General features: G+C 32.9%; 2 protein-coding genes across 2 annotated transcripts; one reads left to right on the top strand and one right to left on the bottom strand.

The window, feature by feature from the left end:
* Positions 1–52: 52 nt before the first annotated feature.
* LOC134266540 (protein unc-79 homolog) lies at positions 53–8065 on the bottom strand. The gene is made up of 10 exons (XM_062748760.1): positions 7921–8065; positions 4937–5057; positions 3931–4091; positions 3533–3703; positions 2965–3051; positions 2638–2693; positions 2159–2288; positions 1877–1941; positions 1473–1631; positions 53–272 (listed from the first exon to the last, which is right to left on the bottom strand). Exons 1-10 carry the CDS (start codon positions 7940–7942, stop codon positions 54–56), a joined length of 1191 nt encoding a protein of 396 aa, XP_062604744.1. The 5' UTR covers positions 7943–8065; the 3' UTR covers position 53.
* A 611-nt stretch (positions 8066–8676) lies between these two features.
* On the top strand, positions 8677–18285 carry LOC134266538 (cilia- and flagella-associated protein 36-like). The gene is made up of 8 exons (XM_062748759.1): positions 8677–8802; positions 11451–11515; positions 11650–11760; positions 13541–13776; positions 13880–14036; positions 14266–14379; positions 16763–16996; positions 17398–18285. The coding sequence occupies exons 1-8, from the start codon at positions 8700–8702 to the stop codon at positions 17680–17682; spliced, it is 1305 nt and encodes a 434-aa protein (XP_062604743.1). The 5' UTR covers positions 8677–8699; the 3' UTR covers positions 17683–18285.
* Positions 18286–19507: the final 1222 nt, after the last annotated feature.

The following is a 19507-nucleotide window of genomic DNA, read 5'->3' as shown; positions in this document are numbered from 1 at the left end:
CTCTGGCTAAAATTATATAAATAAAACTTTATTCAAATACTTGTCACTTTTCCTTACCTGACAATGCCATCAGTAAGGTACCTCTGGACCTCCATGTTACAGTCCCATATTTCTGGAATACTGCGGTGGTAGATGTGGAGCTCTCCTTTCTGTCCATGGTGGCGCTGGCTGTCACAGTACTCACAGTATCTGATTGGTCGATTGCCATTGTAGCTGGCACACTCAATAGAGAAACATGTACAAACAGCAAGATTGTCTTCAGATCTGCAGTTCTATAATAAGAATTAAAGTGACAGTGAAATGGTAATGTATGTTGCTGTGGTTTTATTGAGATGCTTTTTTATTTTCACTGTAAGTTATACATATTAAGGACAGATGATACAACAAACTTATGTCAAAAAATTTGAAAATTAACAATTTGGGTCATGTGTAAATGAGTAAAATGAATAAGTTTCACTGCATAGTTTTTACCAATCCAGTCATCCATTTTTTGTTTGTATCATACAAGTTAACTCTACCGATTTAGGTGGGAGTCTACCGCTTTTTTACTCCATCTCCTGCCTACCGATTTTATGTGCAAATATACCACTTTTCTATAAAACTTTCGTCTAAAGTATTTTTGGTTCGCTTGGGTATCCATTTTTGAAGCCACTCGTCAAGAAATCTCGTTAGATATCGCGTGATTTGACCCGGAATCATACAAATGCTTTTTTGTACCGATGTGTACATAGATTTCAAGCACGTATTTGACAACGACAACAGCACAAAATCAGTGATTACATTGATTACGATTAATTTAGTTGACATTACTGCCATGAAAAAGGAGATACAGCATTTTAGAATTGGATGAAAACCTTTGACATCGTCTATAAAAGCACAGGAGCTCGCAATTTAATCAATAAAGTCTATAGAAATCACTCGACTGACCAAGCCATGAGGCACATCTCTACTTTCGTTTTCGATCATCGCGGGAAATCCGATTTATTTAACGAAAGATAGGGACTAGTTTTAGATCTTGATTAAACTTTGTCATCATTTGTTGTGTTTGACAACTGAATGAACATTCAGAATTATTGCTTCTTGGCTACATAAGCAAAGACCACTCTTCAAAAGGCTAAGTCAAGTAGCCAATCATAGCAAAATGATGAACATAAAAAAATATTTGAATATGTATAATTTATGTCAAACTTAATGTGTTTCTGTCTTATTTCTTTGCAATAGATATTTAAGATTAATAATTGTATTTTCAAGTAAAACCATACATGTATATTACATGCAATATATCTTCATAAGTCTAAGCATAAAACAATGCGCGCAATGCTACCGCTTTCGTGGTCGGAATCTCCCTATTTTTCATCACAATAGGTTAACATGTATGTTTGTATCATCTGTCCTTAAGAGTTTCAAATTCTATAACTTTTCTGCATTATTTTCAGTTTTCAATCAAATGTTAATTCTTTTAAAAGACCAACCTTATTTTCACAGACAGTTGATACATGTGACATTGGCAGTAGAATATCCGTGATGTATTCACTGTGTTCCTTTCTCAGTTCATCAGCGCAGTCACTACAGATATACAGGGGAGGGGGCTTGTCTCCAGAGTGAATGGCCAGGGCAGGGTTTAAACACATCTATTCAAATATAAGGAATTTAAAAGGTCACTATCACAGAATCGAACAATTCAGTTTATACAATAACTTAAATACATGTACAAAGCCTTTAATTCTTCTTAACTTATCTACAGTAGTACTGGGAAAGGGGGAAATGATCAAAAGAAGTTTAATTTACTCTTTTCAAGAAAATTTATCTATAGTGTGACCAGAAAGAGGAACTAAATATTTGTTATACAGATCATTGCTGTTATTTGAAGGTTTACCTTGACAGCCTGACAGTTCCCTGAGTTAACACAACCTTGTCTCTGACAGAGTACTGGAGGCCAAGCTAAAAATAACAATACAATATGCAATATATTATAATTTCAAATTAAACAAATAAACATATATTTTACTTCATACATTATCAACAGAAAGACAATTCTGTTCAAATTTTCTTTTTTACCATTTTCCTATAATTATCACGATTCTTAATTTTCTTCAGCTTTCATACACAGATATCCTCACAAAGGCTAACTTCCCGTTTTGACAATGTATTGGTATACCTGTGTACTTGTAGTGGATTCCTCTTCTATCTGTCAGAGCAGGATTAAGCTGAGGCCAGTAATAAAACAACAGATTGGCAGCAGGTGCTCTGGCAGTGAAAGGTCCATAGGCCACAATACTAAGGATGTCCTACAATAAAATGAGTTAATACAGTACTACCCCCTCTGTGATTTCACTAGCATGGGCTATAGCATCTTCGCTAGCCAAGGGTTTCCGATCCGAAATCTACTCTACAACCCTTCCGAGAGTAGATTTTGGACGGGTCTATAGTCAATTCTGATTTGAGCTAAGAAATATTCTCCTAAAATTTAGCCCCACTGGGCTGTTCAAAGTGCTTCAATATACTAGTATATCAATATGCTATAAAGAAATTTTTTAATACACATTGAAACAGTAAATATTGGAATGTAACTTACTAGTTTGAAATAGTTGTTTACCACACAATGGCAAAGTATGAAGACTTAGATGTAAAGATTACCTTAATAAGGTCTCTTTTAATGCTCATAAAACATTCTAAAATCTGTGAGTGGAATGCTGTAATATACAAAATAAAATAAACATCAATGAGCATGACCTTACATCACAGACAAAATTTTGCATTACCAGGGTATTTTTTTTCTACCCCTCACCTCCAACTTCACTTTTGTTTATGGGCTTTTTAATCTTTTACAAAATAAGATAAAAACACACATGCAACATTGCAGAGAAAATATTTACCATGATACTATTTCTATGAACTTTTTCTATAACTGTTTAACTTTTTTTCTGATGAAGCAATAGATTAAACAAATGACTATGAACTTACAACCATTGTCTGTATGCTGGAGAACCATCGTTATAATGGCAGCAGCTGACTCGCTGGCATAGGAAGGTTCAAAGCAGCCATCATAACCTGGAATTTTAGAACTTTATAAATAAAAAAATTATTTTTAAATAAACTTTAAAAATACGTATCACCTAAGAACAATTGTCAGACAAAAAAGATATTGTAGTGTATGTGCAACTTCATACTACTGAAGTGCACCATGGTAATAGTCTTTGGCTACATATGTTTATCATCTTTGCATAGGAGCATATCAATCATGATATATATTATTACAATGTAGTTTCATCTCTTCCATTATGATGCATGCAATTACTAAATCACCTACCCGTCCACACACAAACTCATTACTATATCCCTCCAACTTTGATATGAGGGAATAAAAAGGCAAAATGTTTAGACCTCCATTTTATTTTGATTTCTTCTTTTATCATTTTCATAAACATGAACATTATTTTGCTGATAAAAATTATGTTCCTAATATCAAAAAAAAAAATGACTGAAAAGATGTACACACAGACAGCAATGTAGTCTTTTAGATAATACAAACCCAGAGTCATTGGCAGCATGTTGCTACAAAGCAGATCAATGGTGTCCTTGTGTAATGTAGGAGGAAATATTGCTAACGTTGAAGCCACTGTGTAAGGTAGAGAATCCAGTAGATCGTGCTCCAAAAATGGAACAAGGCATCCCAGAACCTTAAGAACATACTCCCCTATTTCTGTAAATAAATAACTCATATATACTCATGTTTTTTTCATATTCATTGTATATATATCAAAAAAAAAGATATCCATTTATTGATTTCACAGTTTTTCATCTACATTTCAGACTTCAATATCTGTTATGAAAAACATTAACATTTTCAAAAATCAAGCTCAGCTCTTGTAATTATAATTGTTTTGTGATTGGTTGACAGGTTCCTCCTTGCAAAAATTTAATACATACCTATCTGTTTCATCTGCATTGTAGGTACAATGTCAATCATATTCAGGATGGCATAATACAACCCTGTGTAGTTCAGATTAGGAAAAACCGACTGCCGCACACTGTCCCTCTGTCGTGGCCCATAGCTCTCTGCTGGAATGTTGGGGACATCCTTCAATACACTGGAAATAGGCAAAATAAGACTAGGAAGGTCACTTTGGCGTATGCTTACAAGTCAGGATTAGTCTCACACAAATTCAATGTTCAATTTAAAAACTATTAGTACAAACTATAAATTCAGTTGTCAAAGCTAATAAGCAACCCTAGAAGTTTCATACATGAAAGTCTAAATTTGGTAAATTTTTATCAGACATGAAAATGAAACTGCTCTAGTAATGTAAATCTGGCTTCTTCTGTACCAATCATATGACATCTTTACCATCCAGCTGAAATGAACTCCACACACATCTAAGCAGCATCAATGTCAGTTTGGCTATGGTGCGACTTATAGATGATAAGTAAAGAACCTGGTAAGAAACTTCAGCCTTGCAGTTCATCACAAAAGTATCGGTCAGATGTACCATCTACACTAAGTTTGAGTCTGTGTTTAAATTATCAACATAAATTGTTGCTGCGTGATGCAGGATCCATCGAAGATGGTCATGAACGCATGGTGTTATATATTTTCTCTCTGTTGTAAGGGTGTTGTTACAGTTATATACAGTTTATGCCTTAATGGGCTGTCAATCATTTCTTGCTATTAAAATATACTGCATAAAGGGTTATCCCCCTTCCAAGTTATTTTTGCCCTTTCACACTTGTAAAAAATTTAGTCTCCTTTAAATTCATTCACTTTTTCATGGTTCTGGTCAAGAAATAATAGTGTTCCTTGATTTGTCCCACTTTAAATTCACCCAACTGAGAGTTGGGCAAAAGGTGCAAAAATAAAAGGGGATTGCACTGTATATATAATGTAGGTAATTAGTAAGCAGCTATTAAACATTACAAGCACACAAAAAATGCTCACCTTCTTAAAGTCTGGGAAAAGTACTTCAGTGTGTTTTCGATTTCAATCCCAGTGGGCTGTGGGGTCAAGTTGTTTAAAATCCGAAATCTATAGTCCTTTAGATTCTTGATCTTTGAATTGACTGAAAAGGATTGAGGCATGGATTGTGTCTATCACAATACAAAAAAAATCTAATGCACAGACATACAGAATAACTCATATTCATTAAAGATTTCCAGAGAATTAAAGTAATTAGTTTCTTTAGCATAATGATAATTGAAAAATGCCAATGTTCAGTTTTGTCCAAGCCCTGAAAGATTAACATTTTAAAATCAAGTCAAGCTTACTTTAATAAGAAAAGTTAAAGTCTAAGAACAAGTTCAAGATCCCAAGTCAGTGATTTGCAAAGGCTAAATTAGTAATGTACATGCTATATATTATCTCCCTTGTTTTTAAAATTAAAAAAAAAATATCAAATTGTTTACAATTTCACTGTGAAATGTCAAATTAAACTAGTGCTAATTGTAACGGGGACCGTTACAGATGTTCCCCAAACGCTCCCCAACTCCCTTTTGGTGCCATATTCCCTGTAAGCTTCATTAAATAGGACAAAATCTATGCATTGAGACTTTAACAACGCCAACTTCATTCAAATTTTAGCATTGCACGCGTGCGCATGTGAATGCATGTGCGTAATGACCATATCATCTTGTCTACACAATCTATACATTTTAATATACTAAATATTAAATTATTTAATCCAAAAGTATTTAAAACTACGCTCATTCAAGTGTATTTTTGATTTAACTCATTTCATGTGCACGCATGTGCATACATGAGCCTGGTGTCCATATCTTCTTGTAGACGTCCATTACATCTCTCTATGTTCTAAATCCCACTCCGTTTGGTTGAAAACCAAAGCAGTTATAGCTGTTTAAAGTTTCAGCCAATCAGATTACAACGCAAGTACGCCCACGTGTATGCATGTGCATGGCGACCATATCATATTGTAGAAGTTCATTATATCTATCTATGTTCCAAATCCCATCCTGTTTGGTTGAAAACCAAGGGAGTTATAGCTATTTAAAATTTAAGCCAATCAGATTGCAGCGCACGTGCATGCACGTGATTTTATGAAAAATGCTATATATCATGTTGTAGGATATATTAATGCATGGCTATGTTCAAAATTTCATAAGATTTCGTCGAAAAACAAGAAAGATATAGAGACTTTAGTTTCAGCCAATCAGAGCAAAGCGCACGTGCATGCGCGTGAGATCTTGCTATTTTGACCATGTCATCATGTCTATACTACTAATAAATAATCAAATTATGAGTTTCAAAGCATTTCATCTAAAAATAAAAAAGTTACGGCTATATCTATTATATTGGTCATTTCACGTGTTGCACGCGCACGCTCTTGCAAGCACGTGCGCGCAAAATGACCTTGATTCCACAAATCTATATAACATGTCTACTGACCCTAAAAAGGTTTTACCTACATCGGATGAACAGTTTACAAGATCACTCCCGGGGAACATACTAAAGACCTGATATACTAAAGACCTGATATTTTGACCTGATAAAAAAAATATCTCATTAAATTATCAATTTAAACATTCTGTTTTAATTTTTGGGGAGAAAATTATGATGATACTATACTAAAATACACTTTTAGTAGAAAACTGAGAATTTTTTATTTGTATCAAGGTGTTCTTACAAAAACTTGTTGACCTGATATTTTGAATGACCTGATATTTCTGGTGAAGACCTGATATTTTTATAATTAAATGACTTTCAATGGAAGTTTTTGAATGACCTGATATTTTTTTTTTAAATTCTTTTAGAAAAATTAAACACTTTAAATGTTTTTGAGACAAATCTTCTTGCCAGAATTGAAGAAAAAAATTGACCTGATGATTTGAAATGACCTGATGATTTCCTACTAAAGACCTGATATTTTTCAATGACCTGATATTTTTAAACGAGGTGATTGGTTTAAATGACCTAATTTATTCTTATAGTAAATCTTCAGGAAAATAAAGCAGATTTCAAGTTAAACTTGATAAAATTTGAATATCTGCAGCAATTCCATTTCAGTTAAAAATATCAGGTCTGTAAAGTAAAAATATCAGGTCATTCAAAATATCAGGTCATCAAGTTTTATGAATATACCTTAATACATAGCAAATAAATCTACTTTTTCTCTACTAAAAGTGTATTTTAGTGTAATATTAGATACCATCATTAATATTTTTGCCTCAGAAATACGAAATGTAATGTTTAAATTGACAATTTTTTATGATTTTTTTTTCATCAGGTCAAATATCAGGTCTTTAGTATATCAGGTCTTTAGTATGTTCCCACTCCCGGACAAAAAAGTACCCAGGAAGAAGAAGAAGAAGAATAATAATAAGAAACAGAGTGAAAACAATATGTTCCCCAACTTCGTTTGGGGAACATAATATCAACAGGATCTAGGTCACGAGCTTACTGGCCCTTGTAATTTGTTATGAAATATATATATTCCAAAATTTTAAACGTTTTCCTCTTACAATTAATTCAAAAGATATATATGCATTAAGGCATTGATAAACAATTAATATATTAGGCAGATTAGAGACCAAGTGATGCTGGGCATATAGCCAAAATGATACCAAATACTCTTATTTGTGCTCCCAGAGCTCCCACTACATGAAGCAATTTCTCACATGTATATGCCAAATTTTTCAAATTGGCATTTTGTTATTAAAGGGGGTAGCAGTTTACAAAATTCAAAGACACAAAAATTGGTTTATAAAATCATTAGAAAATACGCATCCCTAAAATTATTTTTAAAATACACATTCACTTGGACAGAGGAAGAAAGAGCTACGTGATAATACGCTCTCGGATACAACCATCGAAAAATGGACGTTCATAATAATCAGATTAGTCCATCATTTGCATTCATGACCTATCGTCTGGGTCTTCTCAAAGTGCAGTCACAATATCCTTATACTTACATGTTGCTGCACGGGTTGTCATTTTCAGTTCTTTTTATCCACTTAACTTATCTAAGTTAAAACATCATATTCCTCAAACTTGTAGAAGCTCAAATTTACACTTTTCATCATCTCATTACTACCTCTCAGAATTGACCAAGGGAAATACGAAATGGGTTCCGAAAGATTGATACTGAAACTGAGGTTAAACGGTGTATCCTCAAAATGATACCTAACATATTTTGTACAGTTTTCTAAATAACCCAAATTGTATTTATTGAGTATCATAATCAAGTCAAGTAAATTTTATTAATAGTCGGCACATATATACAGTACAATAGAGATAACATGAGCTGTGGTAAGCTCTTTAACCGATTTTATTTTAACATATTTACACAAAGATAAAAATTAGTAAAAATATACATTGTTAGTAAAACAAAAGATAATTTAAATGAACCAAATGATTGATGATTTACAAATTTATTCCTTTATCTAAAAAATATCATTTTTTTAAATAGCTTCTTTTTTATTTTATATCTGAGAAAAAAATTGCTATAACCCTATGAATATAACAAGAATAAGAATATTTAAGTACTTTTGATTAATCAGCAAAAGGTTCGTAAATTACAATTAGATATTAAGTATCTATTGAGTTGATCCCTTTTAAATTATACTCAATCAAGTATAGACACGACTAAATTTTGAGCAAATTAATTTTTTCCGATGTGTGTTCAAGGTAAAGTCTAGAGAATTCCGAATAAAATCCCTAGAAACGCGAGACTTGGCGTCATTTTGTCAAGATGGCGAAGCGAGATGATTGGGTCTACGATGAACTACTGTGTTTCTTGGGAAATCCTTTCTTTCAAGTCCCAGTTTTAACTTTTATGGAATCTAAATGTTTAAGTGAGTATTTTTTCACATCATTGATGAATGTTTATTTTATATAAATGTGTACAAAGAGAAAGTTAATGTATGTCATTGCTATGCATGCCAATGCTCGACATCGATTTTTATTTTCACCTATTGCAATATCTCCACTAGATCTACTCTTAGTTTCTCACACCTTTGATTTTTTTCTGCGTGGATGGATGGTAAAAGAAGGCATCAGAATTTTACAAATGTCAATAATATGTTGACAGTTAGCTAGGGCGCAGATTTCTATTTTAGTTCGGGCTCATCAAACAGCATGTGACGTTTGCTACGTCTAGACTCTGACGTCACAAGACGTTGTATGTATGTTGCATTTATAATACCAAACCGATGTCCGGACAGTGGTAATTTTAATTTAGAACATTTAGCAGCTAATTTTTTTTTATCCGCTATTAGGGATTATTAATCTAGCTATTAGTAGCAATGCCCAATGATTTTTAAAGAGTCAAAAAATTGTTAGTTTTTTATGTCCATTGTGTAGAGTATGACCCACTGATTCCATATCAAAAATCATTTCTTAAATCGGGTGAAAATTGAGCTTTTAATGAATGTTTAAAAAATGCAGAATTCTTACAGAGTTATCCATCTTTCAGAGGAAAATGATTGGAAAGTGTACATCAGCAGATTAAAAGCAGATAATGCAGGAATACTAGATCAAAACAATTTTAGAATATAACCTATGTACCAGTTTGTTAATTTCATCTGAAATTTCATAATTTTCTCGTGCCACTGTTGAGACATAGAAGAAAATATGACACAGAATGTGAAATGCAAGAGTTGTCTTCCTTTGTTTTATTTATTTATACAGAATAGCTTATGTCTCATTATTCGTATGCTGTGTTGTCATTTAAAGAAATAAAAATAGCAATAAAAATCAAAGTATGATTATAAATGAAGTTTTCATTTGACTTTCACTGTTTTCTTCACCAATGTAAGTCAATCTTGAAATTTATTCTTGTTCACTTTGAGATGAACCCTACTTTCGTTTTCGCGCACGAAATAGTCTTTGAACGGAATTTCATTATTAAAATGCTTCAGGATAGTTCAAAAACAAGAATATAACATTGTATCAGCTTGACAATGAAGTAAACAGACCATCATACGTTCAATTTACGTTGTGTACATTTTTTCTACACACGTGTTGGCTGTCTGCTACAATCCGAATTTGCTCCAGTAGGCCTTAGAAAATTCGTGTGGCGAACAAGAACGGTTGAATACTTGCCTGTAAGTGATATGCATTTGTAGTGGTATATCAAAAGAAGCTATTTTTGCATGTTTTGACACTGTACTCGTCCGTATATGAAAATTAGAGATTTTTAAATTTTTCAATCTATTTTTAAAACGACTAATCGCGCCATACTTCAAACATTCAGGGTTGGTAATGCTAGGGGGCATCTCAAACTTCATAGAAAGGTCATCAAAACGTTTGAAAACACGAGGGAAAGTAGTGTATTAAGCCGTACTTTTTAAGCTCTTTTTAGATATGGAATCAAAACGAGGCTGAGGAAATCTGGAAAGTTATCTCCCCCTTGCTTGGGCATTGCTACTATTAGGGAAAACTACCCTCTCTGGAGAAAATGGGGAAATCAGCTGGGGGTCTGGGACCACCCCAGATCCCATGCAGGTGCAGGGCAAGCACAATTGTGGGGCCCAACTGAATTTCATCATGTAAATGACCATTTTGAGTGAATAAAATAGCATAGTAAAATATAAATTGATATTCCATATCTTTTGAACAGTTTTTTTCTTTAATTTTCCACTTCTTATAAAGGAAACAAATTATTTCAGCTTTTTATCATTGTCAGGGGAATTTTTTACCCATTGAAAGGAGAAAATTAGATATTTAAGGGAAATTTTCTCTTGGGGAAAAATGCCGAATATGGATAAATTTAAGTATGCCTTAGATTAGTCCCTCTTTTAATACATCCATAAAATCGATAATTTTATTTTTTTCTTAGAAGTTCTTGTTTCTGCAAAAAAAGTAGTTTGCAGCGAAATGCATTTATTTAAGGGTTATGGGACCACAGGTAACTGGGAAAAAAATTATTGAAGAGCTCAGAGTGATGAGCGTTGCTTTGTGATGTTCGCTGCACTGGCTACTAATATACTTAATAAATGTCATCTTATATTTCTTATGTCTTCTGTATAAGAATTACAGAATATCATGATAATTTGTCTTTAGAGAAGACCTATAATAAGATAAATTTAAAAATTGTATATTAAGTCTAAAAAGGTCTGAAGATATATAATTTGGACTCTATATCCAGATACATATAACATGAGAAGGCATAGTTAGAACAATCTAACAGTTAAAATATGTCCTATATAGTTGTAATATAGGGGGAAAAAAAGAGTACATGCAGGTACACTCTGAAATGATTTTGAAGAATATAAAAGGAGTTGCACTGAAAATAGCTGACAAATTCTCTCAAAATTTTTCCCCGGGACTGTTGTTTCCTTGAAAAAGCTCAAAGTTGCAAGATAATGATATGCCCGGACTTGAATTGATTTAGCAAGTGAAATGAAAAGCAGTTGCTATTTTATATCAAAGATTTTCATAATCCTTTTATCACTTGTGATGTTGGGTTCAAGCTTAAGTATATGAAGCTGTTCTATTTCAGTTTTTGATCCAAGTATTGAAGACAGTGAGGAATACAAGAAAGTTCACCAGGAATACAAAGCTATTGTAAGTTTTGTTTGTGAAATAAGGAAGGGTAAAATGAGTTCTTGTTGTTCTTTTCCATAGACATATGTTTGGAGACTTCTACTGATTCTACTGATTAGGGAAAACTTCAGATTTTAAATTCTTTGTCTAAATAGATTCAGAAGTTGCTGGATGCCTTCATAAAAGATACAGGTATAAGCCATGACCAGGTCATTAAAGCTGTTCAAGACATGAACAGGAGAAAGGAAATCAAAGAAATGTTCCAGGTAAGCATATATAGATAGTGCATTAACTCAGGTTTTGAATGTAAAATCCCAAGAAGAAGCCCCCCCCTTCACCTTTCTCTAAAAAGTTGAAAATTGTTTGATTGTCATTTCAGAACAAGTTTTTCTTACACCTTTTAGGGATTGTCATGATATTTCCTTGCAAAATTCAGATTGAAGTATTATTAATAGAATACTAGTTCAAAGTCCTATAGTGAAGTTATTTCGCAACCATAATTTATTCCTGGTTGAGCAATTGCGCTGTGTCAACCTATTTCCTTAATTACATTTATTGATTAATTATCTGATAAAAAAAATCAGGGCAGTATTGCTGCTGTTTTCATGGAAGAAAAAAAAGTGTAGAAATATAAAGGGATGATCAACACATTATCCAAGCAGTTTTAATTTTATCTTATTTCCCGTAAACTGTTTTAGTTTGCATGCATTCTAACATTTAAATTAGAATTATATACTGTATATTAAGTGGAAATTTTAGCGAGACGCAGATTTAGCGATCTCTCCTTAAAAATTGATATTTTATTTTTAGCGAGAATCAGTTTTAGCGATTTTAAAATGCTCACTAAAGAAGCTATTAAAAATAAAACACAATTAATTTTTAGCGATATTCAATTTTGGCGATCTCAGCAACCTCGCTAATAATGCCAAACTTAAATCCTCGCTAAAATTTCCACTTATACGGTAATCATAATTTATTTTCATTGAAATTTCCACTTTATTAAGAAATATTGAAAAATTTTAAACAAATATATGATACCCAAGGTTAGCATAGAAATATATGCATGCATTGTATGTCCCTCAAGTTAATTTTGTGTGTTGAATTTGAAAAGCAGAAAACAAAATAGAAGGATCCTGATATCTATAGAAATAACAGGAGATCCAGTATTTCATGTTTAATTAAAGCTAGTTTGATTTTGTAATTTTTACTATCCTGCTAAGTGCAGAGTCAGCTTGGTAAAATGAAATTTTAATCCTCATTTCATGGCCACCTGATTACTAGTTCTGTTACAAATTTAGCTGCTTCACTGCCTCTAGTTATACTGACAAAGACAGTTAATATTGATTTCTGAAGTAATCAACCTAAGTAGTTTATTCATGAATACCAGAATATAAATTAATCTTGTACATGATGTGAATACTTCAAATTATCTGGGGCAATTTAAAATTTTTCATGATAGTCATTAAAAGTGGTGCTAATTGCTATCTATATATACTCTCTCTCTCTCTCTCTCTGTATTTCATTAAATCAATATCCTATTTAATAAACAGGGAGAAATGGAGTACTGGCGAGTAAGTGGGGCACTTGTGTTGAAGACTATTACACTATAAGATTGTAATTTTTATGGAAATGAATTTAAAATAAAAAAAAATAAGCTCAATTGCATATTTTTATTTTTTCTTCACTGATTTATTTTGATTGACCTCTTCTCACCACCTTAAAACCAATTTTTTTTCTTTGTATGCAACATTCTAATCCCCACACATTTAAAAAGTTTGAGTTTGATTAAAAATGAATGTCATACAATTTGAGTCTGACTTGAAATGATGCCATACATGGATTCCACTTTTTAAGATTTCATTGAAATTTAAACCTAGACTCCCCTTTAAGAAAAATAAGATGTGGGGTATCACCTTGCCCATTTGTCAAATTGATATCTATCAACAATTGTAAAATAGATCTAAGATACATTTTAAAAAAATGAATGGCTTAGATTCAATACTGTTGACTGAATTACTGTATATAAAAATGATATCTGTTTTGCAGAGCCTGTTTGAGCAGTTCTTTGCTGCCGAGGATTACACAATCTTTGTTCGACTGATGGTTCAGAAAAACATTGAGCTACAACAGCAGGCTCTAGCCATGATCATGCAGATGCAGGGGGCTCTCCCTGAAAGCCTGAGTGAGGGGACATCAAAGCCCTCTACATCCGCACCCCCTGCCCCCTCCAACGAGCAGTATGGGGCACAGAATGAGGAAGACATCCTAAAGGCTGTGTTAGAGTAAGGCAGAATGCTTCATTTTACATTCTGTAAATCTGAAGAAACACATTGTCATTAACAGCAATCCATGCAGTCCGATAATTTTTTTTTTCTTAATCATCAGACAGTCCAAAAGGGAATATGAGGAAGAACAGAAGAAGAAGAAGACAATGGAAGAAGAAGAGATGAAGAAGGAGATGGAGAGTCTGATAACAATCTCCAAGGTCGAACATTCCAGACTGGAGGAGGAGAAAAGTAAAGAGAAAACCAAACTAGACCAGGTCAGCAGAGTATGACAAAATGTAGTTCTCTGTGTCATATTAACTATTAGGGTATATAAGTGAAAGCAAATTCTTACATATATCTGACTCTAGTTTGATACAATTTACAAGTTTATTGGTTAAAACATCTTGTGGTTGACCAAATAGCAAATCTGTATTTAAATACCATACACAGTCAACATGTATATGTTACATGTATATTAGAAGATTCCTGTTCACTGTATTGTAGGCTTTGTTTGGAATGACATTAAATGAATCAGCCCCACAAACCAGTGTATCTAGTAAACCACCGGCAGGAAACAGCAAACCACCACCAAAACCACAAACAGACCTCAAGTCAGCGGTAAGTATTAAATCGCTAATAAACCACCACCACCAAACCACAAACTGTCCTCAGGTCAGCGGTAATTATTACATCACTAATATACAAAATAAACTAAACCACCACTACCAAAACCACAAACAGACCTCAAGTCAGCGGTAATTATTACATCACTAATAGACAAAGAAGACTTAACTACCGCGACCAAAACCACAAACAAACCTCAAGTCAGCGGTAATTATTACATCACTAATAGACAAAGAAGACTTAACTACCGCGACCAAAACCACAAGCAGGCCGCAAGTCAGCGGTAATTATTACATCACTAATAAACAAAATAGACTAAACCACCACCAACAAAACCACAAACAAACCTCAAGTCAGCGGTAAGTATAACATAACTAATAAACAAAACCACTACCACCAAAACCACAAACAGACCTCAAATCAGCTGTAAATTTTACATCACTAATCAATGGAGTAAATTAAACCACCACCAACAAAATCACAAACAGATTTCAACATGCCCAAGTCAGCAGCAAGTAAAACCTGGTACATTGTATTTCATTACAAATCATTAAACAATTATCAGAGAAGCCTCAGACAGATCTTTCATCAGTGGTAGGTTTAAAATTACATATGGAAGCTGAAAAAAAAGAAACAACTTCCATGAGCAATACCTCAGAACAGATCTCAAGTCAGCAGTACAAATCAGCACTTAACAAACTTGAAAGATTTTTTAAAAAATCAAGATTTGCTAAACTATTAGCAGCAAAACTACAGGCAGGAAATACCGTATAATCCCTATTTACCGCCCCGTGCGCTTAGAAAATTGCAAAAGGGGGGCGGTCATTTTAGTATTCTCTTTGTAATATTTAATATAATATTTTACTTTTAAAATCTTTGAAAAAAGAAATAATTTCAAAGAACCACTAAAATAATGTTTAACTTTACTTAATACGTGAAGATAACTCACCCAAAATAAGCTAAATGATTCATTTTTCACCGAGAAATTTGATTATGGACAGGTTTCATTTTCACTTTCTTCAAATTCTGGCAGCCTTTTGATACGATTCTAGATGATTTTAATCACTGTACAGGGGGACCTTATTTCTTGACAATTTAAAAAGACCTGAGGGGGCGCTTCTAGGGGCAGGGGCGGTTAATAGGGATTATATGGTAATGTGGAAACTTGTGGAAACATGACAACCTTAAACAAAAACTACATGTCACCCAATAAAATGATCAACGTGAAAGGAAATATCCAGAGGGAGGGGTAATATTTTTTAGTGAAAAGAGCAAATGAAATGGTCATGATGCATGTTTGATTTTTTTCCATTCTACACATTTAATATGTATCTACACGTAATGGTTACCCAGTCAGTGAATACTTAGTAATCTAAACTAATTCAGGAAAGAGAGTCTTTATCACTTTATTATCACTTCTTAACATCGAACTGTTTCCCATTTTGCTCAATGTATTGATGTGTTAGTGGGATGTTTTAACTTGGATTTGCAGGAAGCAAAGAAACAGGTCTGCTTAATATGTTAATCTGTCATAAATCACAAAGCTGTGAATTATCTAGGTAATGTACTCTATCAGGTACATGGATTTCATATATTGTGCTAAACATAATTTGTAATTGTAGAAGGGAGGCTGTTTGCCTGCATGTTTGTTTCAGCATCAACACTATAAACATATGGTTAGGTCATGCAATATATTGAATTGTTGGGTATTGTTGAAGTACATGTAAGCACACTGACACAGAATAAACAAAACATATCTTAATAAATATTAAGCATTTTGAGAATTTAACTCTTGGGTGGGTGTACTTATCGAACACAGGAAATTTCATTCTTCAGGTAGATACTGAAATTTCAATGTTTTTTCTTTTTTTGATTGTGAAGAAAATTTTCACATTTTTCTTTCAAACTTTTGAAGCCTTTTTTATTATCTGTTTCATTTTTTTAATGCAATCCGGTTGAGAAGACTCCTAATGCAAAATGTAAAGATCGAAAGTCAAACCTGCTTACCTTTTAATGTATATTATTAGCTCATCTTAGTTGAAGCTAAATCAAGTTTTTATCCAATCCCCCAATGAGTTTGTCTAGCTGTCATTAGTTGCTAGGTCTCATCCACAAACTCTTCACAATTTTACTTCTTTAGAACAATATGGCCAATTGTAATCTGTTGTACGAATCATCTTTGTAAATTGTTCAAATAAAGAAACAATTAAGGTCCTTTCAAGGGGAGATAATAAAAGAAAAGAAAAGTATGTTTGAGTCAGTTGTACCTCTTGTTTAATGAATTAGACCATTTATTTAGTTGGTCTGTTTGTCTTCTAAAATATATAGAAAAGGTATATTAGATTTAAAACTTATAGCTATTTACTTCTTGTTTTAGCCCAGTATATCAGTGACCCCTGCTGCTCCTCAAAGTGCCGCACCCCCTCCTAAACCAACAGAGCCTGTCCCTGCGGCTAGTGTCACTGCAGCCATCGCCTCCCAGAAACTACCCAGTGTCGGTCAACAGAAACCCCAGATGTCCAGTGCCGAGGCTGCAGCTAACTGGTTAAAACAGACAGATGACACGCCTACTCCAAACAAACCGTCCACTTCGGCTGTCCAGGCAGCTGCTGTGAGTACTGGATTCTGTAATTCTGCTTTGTGTATTTGTGTTAGCTAGGTTCTTCACTGGTTATAATTTTTTTTTATTAAATTCAAAGTAATTTAGATACAAGGCCATTTGAATTGGAAAGGTCAGATTACTTGTGAAACATGAAAAATCTTGATCAAAATGGCAAATACTGTAAAATTGCAACAAGAATTTGTCCATTTTTTCTATCCATGCTTTGTTAAGTGGAATTGCAGAAACTTTAAAAATAGCAAAAGATTAACCTTAGATTAAGCATTTAACTTTTTTATATTTGAACAGATTAAAATTCCCATCACAAGACATTTGTGGAGAAAAAATATTACTAAACATGTAATTAGATCTGTTTCAGTTATATCATAATTGTTTTTCATTTTTAAATACAGGCAGCCATGTCAAACATGAACTCAGAAGAACTAAAGAAGAGACAAGAATTTTTGAAGCAACAAAGAGACAAATTGCTAGAAATGAAGAAAAAGGAAAGAGAAAAGCAGTTATTAGCTGCAGAAAAGTCCCAACCAAAACGTCCCGTGTCTGCTCGCATGGCCAAATCAGCCATGGAAGATGGAGTGTCAGAAAAATCCAATAAACTTAGTCCCGAGGAGGAGAAAAAGATGGCCATGAGGAAAGCTATAGCTGATCGTCTAAAGGCAGAAATGCTGGGAAAATAGTGCATAATGATAACAGTGACCGATATGGTATCCACAAAACTTAAATCTGTATTACTGTATACAAGGAAATTTTTGCCCCCATTCTGTTTTCATCCCTTTTACCTTACTCGCAGATGAGTGAATTTAAATGGGGCGAATTCAAAGAAAACAGTATGATTTCTTAAACATAACTTAATAAGCACATTTAAATTGGGGCAGAATTATTTGCAAGTGTGAATGGATGAAAATAACAGGGGGTGAAAGTAACCCTGTATACATGTATTACATGTACTGTAAGGTTTTTATGAATTTGAAGAGAAAAATTTACAATTTTGTGGTCCCAGATGTGAAAAGATTTGAATGATGAGGAAATATCTATTATAATCTAGCAGTTAAAGGGAGGTAAATGAAATTGAATTTATTCATTATGAGAATTATCATGTTTGATCAATATAATATACCTTGAGTATACAAGTTGTGATGAAATGTTTTAGTTTATGACATCATGTGTTCATGTATTTCATTAAGATTGAAAGTGTCGTTCAATATTGTGCATTAATAAGGTATAAAATGAAAATTACAGGTGATAATAGCTTAAATGACCCTTTTTAGAGAACTAGAAATGACCTGTTTTTAAATTCATTATTAATTTGTACAATGTATTAGTTTTTATCATCAATGTACTTCAGATAGGTACCTATGCTCAAACCCTTTAGTTCTATCAAATGATAGTATTTCTAGGTTGTATTATGTATGTTTTTATGGCAATATATCTTTCATCTTTAAGTTGGGGATTATTTTTAAAGAATATGTGTTTATAGATATACGGCATAACACTGTATATGGGTTTAGAGGTTGTATGATTTTTGCAAGTACATGTTTTCCATTTTTCTGTGACAGTTGCATTTTAGAAGAATTAATTTTCTGATAGAACACTGTATTATATTGCTCCTGTTTGTATTGGAACTTTAAAGTCTGGTTGTGAAACTCCCTCTACTCCAGTCAGTTTTCTCTTGACCTATTTCATTCCAATTTTCTCTGATATTCACTTACCAATTTTGTAAAATCAAAAGGGTGCAGTGCATTAATTCCTTAGGCAGGGGTGCTTCTGCCTTCTGGAAAATCTGTTTTTATTTTGGAAAGAAATTTAATTTTATATAATAACCATGGTATTTGGACAATATTTTAAGTTGACATTTTGAATCTGTATTGAGTATTTGTGTACATACATATATCAATGCACAATGCTCCTTAATGGTTGCAGTTTTACTGAAGTGGAATTGATGTTGACATTTTTTTCCTGCACATATCAAATCATTATTTACAAGGATTTACATTTACCATTACTTCATTTTTGTTCATTTACATTTGAACTAATGTAAAATTTTGAGTTTGAAGCAGAAAAGTAAGCCCAAAAAAAAAGCAATTTTACTAATATGAATTTGCTTCTTCAACAATACAAACTCTGAATTTTTTTCTGACATTTTTTTAATTTTTGTTTTCCTGTGATTTGTGTAATATGGTGCTTTTTTGCCATTATGTTATCATGTCATACATAGAGCATTGGAGGTTGTATTCTTTGTTTATAGTGGCACATTGAAGAATGAGTGGTTCACATTTCTTGATTTGTTGATTACTTTCAGACTTCAGTTTACCTGACAGACAACTAGAAAATAAATATTTGTCATGTGACATTTGGTGTGTGAATTATGTAAACGACACTTTAATATTTTTCTGAATGTGTAAATATTTAAATTTTATGTGAGAATCATTATATCATAATTAAAATTGCCACTGTCCAAATGATGAGTAGTGTAACAGATAAATTCTTCAGCTTAAAATTTTC

Source organism: Saccostrea cucullata, unplaced genomic scaffold, assembly GCF_032062105.1.
Source record: "Saccostrea cucullata isolate Sc308-1 unplaced genomic scaffold, CSIRO_AGI_Scuc_v1 ctg10244, whole genome shotgun sequence".
NCBI lineage: Eukaryota > Metazoa > Mollusca > Bivalvia > Ostreida > Ostreidae > Saccostrea > Saccostrea cuccullata.
The sequence above is the reverse complement of the archived record's forward strand: the minus strand, read 5'-3'. Positions and strand labels throughout refer to the sequence as shown.